A 10,406-nucleotide genomic window follows, 5' to 3' on the forward strand; every position below is an offset into this window, starting at 1 on the left:
GGGGCGGCTGGTCGTCAGGCCTTTGGCCAGCGCATGCGCATTGGGCGCCTCCCGCCCTGCCCCCGCCGCGCGCCCGCCCACCCCGGCGGGGGTATGAAAATCGCGGCGGGCGGGCCCGTGACAGAGCCGCGTCCCCTCCGCTCGGCACCCGCAGCCCCTGGCGGCGCCGCCCTCGCCATGGTGAGCGGGCTCGCGCCGGTCTGAGGGGCTATAGGGAGCTGGGGGCTATAGGGGAGGTGAGGGGTAGGGGCTGAGAGGGGCAAGGGGGACATGTGGGGCTGTAGGGGCTAGGTGTCTGGGGGCTATGGGGCGGTGGGGGCTGTGAGGGCGAGGGGTTGGGGGACATGTGGGGCTACAGGGGATATGTGTCTGGGGGCTATAGGGAGGTGGGGGCTGTAGGGGATAGGTGTCTGGGGGCTATAGGGAGGTGGGGGCTGTAGGGGATAGATGTCTGGGATAGGTGTCTGGGGGCTATAGGGGAGGTGGGGGGGCTATAGGGGAGAGGTGTCTGGGGGGGCTGTAGGGGGTAGGGGTCGGGGGGGGCTATAGGGGAGGTGGGGGGGCTGTAGGGGGTAGGTGTCTGAGGGGGGGGCTATAGGGGAGGTGGGGGGGTTGTAGGGGGTAGGTGTCTGAGGGGGCTGCAAGGGGGACGGGGGGTACATGTGGGGCTATAGGATCAGGTGCAGGGGGCCATATGCTGTGGCGATACAGGGGTCACGGTGGGGGGGTGAGTGAGGTGTTTTGCTGGTGAATGGGACCCCCCCCACTGGGAGGGCCGAGCAGAGCCCCCCCCCGGCTGGGGGGGCTTCTCGCCTGGGCTGGCCTGTTGTTATGGCCCTTCTGCAAGGCTGGGGCAGCGCCTTGGGATAGCAATGGGGTGAACTTCTCCCCCCCCCCCATGACCTTCCCAGCTGGGGCACAGCCCTTTCCTAGGAGCAGCCAGCGGGGTTCAGCCAGTCCCCCCAGGAGTGCTAGTTTCTGGACAGTCACATCCATTGCATACAGTGGGGCAGGGTGTGTGTGTGGGGGGGGAAGGCTGCTCGGTGGGTGGTTTTTGACCAGGCAGAAAGTGTGAAAAATCAGGCCAGGGTAGGGGGAGTAATAGGCACCTCTATAAGACAAAGCCTCGATACCAGGATTGTTCCTCTGGTCACCCTAGGCAAGGTGCGCAGGCTGTGGAAATTAGGGGGATCCCTGCACCGTCCAGCCTGACTGCTTGCCATGCGCCTTCACCCCCTCAAGGGAGCTTTACAGCACAAGAGTTAGAACCAGCCCCCACCGCGAGGGCAGCACCACAACGTCTGTCTGTAAACACAGGAAGAAAATTAAACCCACCCAGGCATCTGAATTTCTCATACAACCATTCGCCTGTGTGAGAGATACAGAGTCTCTGGTAGGTTTCGTTTCCCTTTGTCTTTGTCAGCAGCGTCTACAAATTCTGAGCTGTGTAGTGACTGTCTAAGGCAGATTAATGCAGCCCCTGCTCCGAGCAGCTCGCTATCTTTGTAAAGTGCCAAACTGCATGCTAAACAGTCACGCTAAGATCGTCACGGCCTTCATCTTGGAGGCAGAGAGAGCCTGCTGGCGCTCCCCTGACAACGTAAGGTCTCCTCTTTTATTTGGGGCCCTGTGAACCTTATGTGTGGTGAGTGAGTGAGGGGTTAAGTGTTGCTGAAATGCATTGCACAATGGCGGGTAGTGATGCGGGGACGATCTACTCCATAATTTGTAATCAATCCTGTGCTGTAGCTGTGTGTAACTGGTGGTAGAATTTCCAAACGTTCATGTTGCTCTTCAGATGCTTGGAGGGAGTGGGAGTGGTGTTAGAGGGATGGGGTGACTGGGGGGGGACGACAGGACAGAATCTGGAACAGGTACTGGCCCTGATCCTGCGGTTGAACTCTCCCAGCAGGTAAAGGTCTGCTCGGACAGAGCCACTTGTAGGAAGAGTGACATTTGAGTGTGCCAGTCTAGCTTAGAACCTTCTTGCCCTAAACAATTTCCTGCTGTTGTTTCATCAAGATACCTATGGGAACATGCACCTTTAGTACAGAAAGTAAGGAGGATAGGACTTGTATTCTTACTTAAATACAAACTGTGTGGGTGTAGGCAAGGAAAGAGGCAGCAGCCTGTCACACATTAAATGAGCTTTCTGGAAACGTTGGTGTTTCCTGTTCAGGAAACAAGCAGGGTATAGCTATTACTACACAGTGTCAGAATCGTGTAGTTTTGAAAGGGGCACAAGGAACTTTTAGAGGGGGCTGACTGACATTTTAAATAGCTAATACTTGGTCTAGCATACTGTAGTGAAAAGGGGAAAACTTTGTTCTTCAGAAGTATTTTTAACAAGACTGTGGCAGGACTGGTTCAATAGACGACCAAGAGAGGGGATGTTTCCCTTGGAGCCATGTACCAATCTCCCTTGCAGCTGGTGACAGCAATTAACCAAAGCACCCTAGGAACTCCATCAAGCACAGTGCTGGCCTGTGCTAACCTGAACTGTTGTCCCCCCCTCAGTGTTTGTGCTATGGACAATGTCTGTTGCACTGTGGAATGTGTATGTGAGGGGTAGGAGTGCTGGGGAAAAAAACCCGAGCAAGTGTCCTGCATGGGACACCTGGCCCATGAGACTATAAAGAAAAGTTCAAATCTCATTTCCTGGAATCACCACTCTTTGAACCAAGAGACAGGCAACTTTTTGCCACCTGCAGAAATGGGTATTGTGATTAAGAATGAGAAGAGATACTAAACTCTCTAACATAGCTCCAAACCCACTGGCACAGATCGCATTGGAATTTAGCCTTTGTATAGTTCCCAAGATGTGATGTATGCATTACAGATGGTAAAAAGTCAAGGTCTCTATCATAAACTACTTAAAAAAAGCGACCAAGGGCAGAATGCCAAGTGAGGTGATGTGAGGGGCAAGGTTTAACAGACATCTTAATTCCACCCATTTTTCTAAATCCTTTGTTAGGCCACCAGTGCTTAGAGGTTCTCCTCATAACCTCAGTGCCAGTGCACTCTAGAAAAACCCTCACTGGTCACGTCTAGTAGAAAACACTTTGCTAATTGCTTCCCCCCCCCCCCCCGCCCCTTAGCAGGGAGTAAAACACTGTTGCAAATCTTACCAGTGCCACTTAAAATTCATCCTCTTTCCTGGAAGGGAGACCAAAATACTTATTTCCATATAAATAGGAGCTTTGTAGGGACAATTGTGGGGAAGGGGAGAAGTGACATAGCTTGTGTTGAATTGAATAGATTGTTTAATCAGAAACTGGCCAACTGCTCCTTTAAGACTTATTTGTGTGGCACCATTGTCTATCCATTTTGTATGTGGCCTGGTTTCATTAAAGAGCTTATTATTTAAAGCTGGCTGATAAACAATGGGTGCTGAGGGTGTTTTCTATTATTGTTCTTTTGTTTGCATCTTAAAAAAATGCCTCAGTTACTGCTGTTCACCAACAGCTGTTTTCATCAAAATAGTTTGACTGCAAACCAGTCATAATCCAAATACTATATGCAGGCCCCGCTCAAATGCTCTCTTTTGGTTGTAGGTCTTACTCAATCTCTCTCTCTTATTATTACCGGCATACTTGCTGAGGTTAAATGGACCTTGTCAAGTTCAAATCTGACCCAACATTTAGATGTAAAAAAGTTTTACAGCTCCCATTCAGACCACTTGGATGTGGACAAAGAGCTTGGCAGATGAAATGAGACACCAAGTACCTCTGTAATGAGTAAAAAGTAGCATGTGCTTACCAAGAGGGAATACTGGCTCTGCCAAGCTCCCAAGAGAATTCCAGGTGGATTGTACCATTCTTCCAAACAAGACCCAAGGCTACTTTTTAATATAAACGAGCTACTTTCTCTGGTAAACGTTCTGCCTAAAATCTGCCAATAGTACACAATGGTCAGTCAGTTACAGGGCTACATTTTGAGTTCATCATCCTACTTTTTATAGCTTCAATTCAGTTTTAAAGGGATTTATATTTTAGTAGCACCTGCAAACGTGTTAGGCACTCCTCAGACATACAGAAAGACACAGCCCTTGTCCCAAATTGCTTAAAAGCGAAGAAAACCACATAAGAAGGATGGAGAGATTGATACAAGCAAAATGTTAGTTTCCACAGACATGCCTACATTGTCTTTACCCCATGAGTACTGGTGAGCAGAATCAAGCACGTCCCCTCTGCCACAGACCAAATAAATATTTGACTAGTAAAAGATGATCCAAGCTTTGAGTCAGCAGTGAAACTTCACTTCTCTAGCATTTTGTCTCCACACTTGCTTCTACTAATTAGTTGTAGTGAAACCACCATTGGTAAACCAAGCTGTTGCTCCATAGCAGGTTAACCATTCTCAGTGGCCAGAATATGCCCGAGAAGGAAATTAAGAGGCTATTTAACATTTACAAAAATCTTTGTCCCTGCTGGTACTATTGAAAATATTTGTGCCTTTAAAATACCTTTTTCTTCAAATTCCAGCTTCTACTTGGCCCTATAGGGATTCCACAGTATATTGTCAAAGAAACTTGTGTGATGTCATAATGCCAAGTTTGTGATAATACATCACTGCAGGACCAAGCCCCACCCCAAAATGTCTTATGATTTCATGAAGGCCAGTGTTTAATTCTGATGTATTTTGAATTACTCCTGCGTGGAAAGATCCTAATTAATTTCTTCCCAGAGTAACCACATCTCATTTTGAATCTTGCTAGCAGTGCAAAATGCTGACAGGCAGAATCATGCAAACATTTCCAGGAGCACTTGCTTCTGTAGAATCCTAGCGATTTCACTAGTTTTGGTTTCCCTTCAGTCTCAGGTAATGCCAATTGTGGGGCTTTAAATGTCTTTGCCACAAGTACAACACCACAAAAAAATCATTCTACCCTGCAGCAGGTAGCTGCCAATAAAGATCTTATCTCAGAGGCATTTCCAGGGAGGCCCTTCTGCACAGCATCCAAGAGGAAAGGGTCTTTTTGGCATGATGTGCAGCAGTAAGTACGCACTCCTGCAGGCAGACTTCTCTCTAAGCGGTCTCTTACACGCAACTGGAAAAACACCTGTAAAGCAGGGGTTCTCAAACTGGGGGTCATGAGGTTATTACATGGGGGGGTCACAAGCTATCAACCTCCACCCCAAACCCTCTTTCACCTCCAGCATTTATAATAGTGTTAAATATAAAGAAAGTGTTTTTAATTTATAAAAGGGGGTGGGGAGGTTGCACTCAGAGGCTTGCTCTGTGAAAGGGGTCACCAGTATAAAAGTTTGAGATCGACTGCGTAAAATATCAGACTTAAAATCAAATCAAACTTTTTGCAGTCTCTGTATTTTAGTTTTTGTTCTTTAACTGAATCTTCCCAACATCAACAGCTGTCATAGTAGCATGAGCTTTCACTTCTCCTGTTCAGGCTATATTTAAGTTTCTGTGAGCAGTGTCTTTGAATAAAAGTTTTAAATATGGTAACCTTACAGCTTTTTTTATTTTCAGCTAGACTCAATTGAGTTTGACCCATGAACTGGTGTCTGGTATGTTAGAATTCAAGGAGGGTAAACAATCTGTATAAGCATGGAGTTTGCAATGGTATAACCCCACACAAGCCAGTTTCGAAACAGGTGTGAGCATCTAGCTAGTAAAAGGCAAATCCACAGATAAATGAGCAGGCAGGCAGGCCTACGCCTTTACATTTTAATTTTCTTCTAAATTCAGATTAAAAGGGTCACTTTGACCCATTAGGAGGGGAGTCAGCAGAAACATTTAAGCACAAAGTTGTTTTAGTTGTTCAGAGCACTGTAAGCTGAGAAAAGCAGCTGAGGTTTAATATGATAATGGTGGCACAGAATTATGACATAATAGTGTCATTTAAAACTATCAATGGACCATTTAATGCATATGTGAATAGCAAAAAAAATTGCTTCTGTCTAGTAAGAACTCAAACAGTGATATTGTTTAGTGTCAGAAAGATGGTATCTGTTTGGATTGTTATCGCAAAAAAATAATACAAATTAATTTTTTTTTTTAAACTTTCAGAACAGAGGCTTAACCCGGAAGAGCCATACATTCCTGCCTAAAATATTTAGAAAAATGTCTACTCAGTCATCAAAAGAGAGGCCCGAAAATCTGCAGTTTCCATTCCTTGATGACGACACTACCATTTCTACAGTCAAAGAATCTAAAACCCTTTTTATCATAAGAGGCCTGCCTGGCAGTGGGAAATCCACTCTTGCCCAGGCTATTCAAGACCAGTATAAGGATGCCTGCAAGGTCATTTCTGCCGATACCTATAAAATTACACCCGCAGTAAGAAGCTCCATTCCTGAAGATTATTCAAAGTTGGATGAGGATTTAGCTGACTATTGCAAGCGAGACATCAGTGTTGTTGTTGTGGATGATACTCACCATGAACGGGAACGGCTAGACCAACTCTTTGATATTGCTGACAAATACCAGTATAAAGTCCTCTTTGTTGAACCCAAAACACCTTGGAAGATGGATTGCTTGCAGCTTAAGGATAAGAATCAGTGGAAACTGTCAGTGGAAGATTTGAAGAAGATGAAACCAAGCTTGGAGAAAGATTTCTTACCTTTGTATTATGGATGGTTTTTGAGCAAAAAGAGTTCGGAGAACTTGAGGAAGACTGGACAAGCCTTTTTAGATGAGCTCGGAAGTCTTAAAGTATTCAAAAAGGAGTCTAAGTACTGTATGTATATAAATATTTTACCAAGCTTTTTATTCTACTAACCAGAGGGAAGGTTACCACTTTAAATAGACAACACAGGGAACAAACTTGCCCACTCAGCTTCCAAAGTAACACTTCCAGTTCAGTCTAAATTCTCCACAAGTTGTATTTAAAGACACTGATTAGAATAACAAGGCACGTTGTCCAAAAAGCAGAAGCAGCTTTAAATCATTTTTATGTAGGGAAGCACAACCCACCGCCTCTTAAATTTAAAGTTTTTGGAACCCGATGTTTAGGGGATTTACATGGGGATATAGAACCTTAAGCCTGCAGCCCACAGGTTTGAATCCAGTGTAGACTGGAAATAACCAAGCCATTCTCACCTGCTTTCTGCGATGGCCTATGTGAAGTAAGTTGGAGGAGAGAGGCCAAGGATTGAATAAAAATGGACTGAAACATCATGTTGCCCCTAAAGTGATTCCCCGCAATATCAAGGCCTAGGCAAACTGGCTAGCAGTGCAAGGAAGCTTGCATTGCTGGACTACGCGAGTTGTGAGGCTAAAGAATACTTCATTTTCTACTGCTGTCTAGCACTCTCAGCTCTAAGTAAAATTAAACCTTAAGTGTACCTCTTAAATGAGTATTTGCAGGGAAAGATTAACATTAATTTGTCAGTAGTAATTTTGCTTGTCTACACTTGCAGTTCTTCCTGCTGAAGATCCCAAAGTAAAATTGGACCTGACCAGCTACTTTGCGAAAAGGCCACCCAGCGTCTTGCACTGTACAACAAAATTTACTGACTTTGGAAAGGCTATGGGAGCTGACGAATATGCACAACAAGAAGTTAGTGTCTTGTTTTTGGTTTCTTTCCCCAAAACGTGTGTTCCAGTTGTATGTTATGCCAACCTTTTACCTTGGTAGATCTGGTGTGGCTGTGCAGCTTTCTACAACCTTAGCGCGACTGCACGTGTCTCCCTCACAACAGCACTTGTGAAGCTGGCTCACCTGACAGCCTGTTTAGAAGAGAAATAGTAAGGCTGTTACTCCTCGGGACTGAGAAATCACGGTGACAGGGAGATGCATTGAGGAAGTTTCCATCTTGCCTCCAAACTAATTGCAAGGTCTTATGGGTTTTTTTCCTGTAAGTACTAGAGTCCTCCTCTACTGGCCTGGTTTTGAGTGCTCGTGAGTTAAGGTATGGTCACTTCCATCTTTTGTACCATATCTGATCAGCCTGAGGTTCCAATTAAAATACATAAATTAAGATGACCAAAAGGGGGAGGGGGAGGAGAGAGAAAACAGTGACCTGTAACCATGATGGTGTTTTCATTACCATATTGAGTGCTGGAGAAGCCAGTGAAAGACCCTAAGATTGTTGAGGAGAGCAGTTATTCATGATACACTTTGTAGCATATACATGGAATGTGTGAGAATTCCTCAAAGGGGATCAGTGAAGAATCTAACTGAAAAGGCAAAGTAGTAGATCTGGCTGCGTGAACCTTGGAAGGGGCTTGGCAGGGCAGGTTAATGTCACATTGAGTCAGGTAAAGTTCTATTCTGGATTCAGACTGTGTGGTCCTCTCTCCCCTTAGGTGGTGAAGGCGTCCTACGGAAAAGCCTTTACCTTGACTATCTCTGCGCTGTTCCTCACAACAAAAACTGCTGGTGCTCGCGTGGAACTGAGTGAGCAAGAACTGCTGCTGTGGCCGGGAGACGTCGACAAGATACTGCCTACAGACAACCTGCCCAAAGGCAGCCGGGCTCACATTACCCTTGGCTGTGCCAGTGGCATAGAACCGGTCCAGACTGGACTTGACTTGCTGGAGTTTGTCAAGCTGGAAAAGGCAGGGACCAAAGGTGATGAAATTGAGGAAATTGGTGGAGGGAAACTGCTGTACTTTGGCAATGGCATGTGGATGCTCCTACTTTCTAAAAAGATTGAAGTGAAGGCTATTTTCTCAGGTTACTATGGCAAGGGAAAGCTAGTGCCTACTCAGGGCAGTAACAAGCGAGGCTCTGCCTTTAATCCCTGCACTATCATCTAGGTGCTCCAGCCCTGCGGAGGTGTGGTTGGTTGTTTTTTTGATTTGCTTTTTTTAAGACAATAACTTGGGTAACCTTTATAAAGTTGTAAAAAGAAAGTTGCGTGTACTAACGTAGCCCTTCTGCAAACTCTAGTATGAAGTGTCTCTCCTGGGACAATGTATTGGCCCTCAGGAAGGAAATTGGTGACCTGACTGTAAAGGAAAACTAAGTGGCTAAACAACCATTTCTGATATTTAAATATCCTATTTGGTCTACTTAACTAACTGAAGTGCTGAATGACTTTTTAAAATGATAGATTTTTGTAGAGAGGTCTCATCCCTCAGAGGATCATTCCGGATAGTCTGCATGTTTTGTAATTTCCCTATGGACCACAATCCTTAGATGTGACCGTAATAACTGATTTAGACAGTGGTGGACCAAAGTTTTTAGCTACTTTTCATTTTATTAAGCCAAGTGAGTTAAAGTTGAGTTGAACTTTCAGCTTCAAGTTGGTACAGCCCCCCACAGGCTGGTGGAACATACTGCCCTGGGTAGATGATGATTAAAACCACTAAGCCTCCGTGGGAGGGGAACAAGTGCTCCAAGTGGCTTTGGTCGACAAGCACAAGGATTAGGTATGTACTTAGGGGAGTCTTAGAAGCTTCATTCAGCAGGGTCAATCGATTGCATCCCCATGGTTAGCAGTGTGTGGCCTATCCTAACTTCATGTGCTACCAGAATGGCTCGAAGACTTCCGGGGGTGTGAGAGAAGCAAAAAGTGCATGGGTGGGTGGAGGATCTACTTCGTTTCAAATTGAAGCTCTATTAAATGGAACGACTATAGGTAAGATCATGGAAAAAGAGAATTTAAATATCAGGAAAAACTTCCTAGCAGTGAGATCTGCTCTGCCTTCTACAGGGGCCACCATCATATGAGACATCTAAATGTAGACTGGACAAAGCACTACTGTATGTATATTGTAGGGAACAATCCTGCCCTGGCAGGGAGATGGAATAGATGAACTAATAGGTCTTTTCCATCTCTAACTCCTGATCCCATATAAACTAAAATCATGTCTGAAGTACTAAATTGTACTTCATCCAAAATAGGTTTTCCTGCTTTGGATTCAAAGTCTAATTCTTTCGAATGTTAAGATTAGCATGGAAGTACATGAAGCTAACATGTTACTTAGGAAGTAAATAACGGTGGCATTGTAATTTATGCATAACTTAACCTGCTTAAATCTCAGTTTTCCAGCTGGTTGTCTAATGTTCAGTTATTACACTTTTTAATTATAGTTGAAAGTTGTTTCTGCTCACGTGAACATAGCCAAATGCTGCTTGCCTATTGATCACAGATATTTGCTGTCATTACCCTCCTGTAACATTTGGCTGAACTAATCAATTCAGGTCAGAACAAGCAGTTTAAACTCATGTTATGGCTTAGTGTCCCATGAACTGTAAAGTGTATTGAAATAAATCCAATATTAATGTGGTTCCTGTGTCTGACATGCACGTGCAAGGTTCACAGCAGTAAAGGATCTGTTGCCGTGACACCACAACCCTAACTGTGCTTGGGCAAGGAGGTCACTTACCAAAACCCAAATCCATGTGGGGGATTTTCTTTTGGTTCCCCTCTGAACATCTAAAACAAAACTGAGGGAAGCTTTAGGGTTCACCTGGTGGCATATCAAATTCTGCA

At 45.1% G+C, this 10,406-nt stretch overlaps 1 protein-coding gene across 3 annotated transcripts; it reads left to right on the top strand.

Moving 5' to 3' along the window:
• Positions 1 to 74: 74 nt before the first annotated feature.
• On the top strand, positions 75 to 10,199 carry LOC120392092 (2',3'-cyclic nucleotide 3' phosphodiesterase). 3 transcript variants are annotated; one of them, XM_039516494.1, is made up of 4 exons: positions 75 to 180; positions 6,031 to 6,700; positions 7,383 to 7,522; positions 8,272 to 10,199. In XM_039516494.1, the coding sequence occupies exons 1-4, from the start codon at positions 94 to 96 to the stop codon at positions 8,722 to 8,724; spliced, it is 1,350 nt and encodes a 449-aa protein (XP_039372428.1). In that variant the 5' UTR covers positions 75 to 93; the 3' UTR covers positions 8,725 to 10,199. The 3 variants fall into 3 exon arrangements, with proteins under 3 accessions (XP_039372428.1, XP_039372429.1, XP_039372427.1); XM_039516495.1 differs by lacking the exon at positions 75 to 180 and adding an exon at positions 1,125 to 1,393; XM_039516493.1 differs by lacking the exon at positions 75 to 180 and adding an exon at positions 1,424 to 1,600.
• Positions 10,200 to 10,406: the final 207 nt, after the last annotated feature.

Source organism: Mauremys reevesii, linkage group 27, assembly GCF_016161935.1.
Source record: "Mauremys reevesii isolate NIE-2019 linkage group 27, ASM1616193v1, whole genome shotgun sequence".
NCBI classification, from domain to species: domain Eukaryota; kingdom Metazoa; phylum Chordata; order Testudines; family Geoemydidae; genus Mauremys; species Mauremys reevesii.

Bases quoted from the DNA above. Each gene is read 5' to 3' on its own strand.
- LOC120392092 (XM_039516493.1), top strand. From the start codon at position 1,472: ATGCAGCCCCTGCTCCGAGCAGCTCGCTATCTTTGTAAAGTGCCAAAC. The intron at 1,601-6,030 runs GTAAGGTCTCCT...TTAAACTTTCAG, and splicing joins GCTGGCGCTCCCCTGACAAC to AACAGAGGCTTAACCCGGAA. The intron at 6,701-7,382 runs GTATGTATATAA...CTACACTTGCAG, and splicing joins CAAAAAGGAGTCTAAGTACT to TTCTTCCTGCTGAAGATCCC.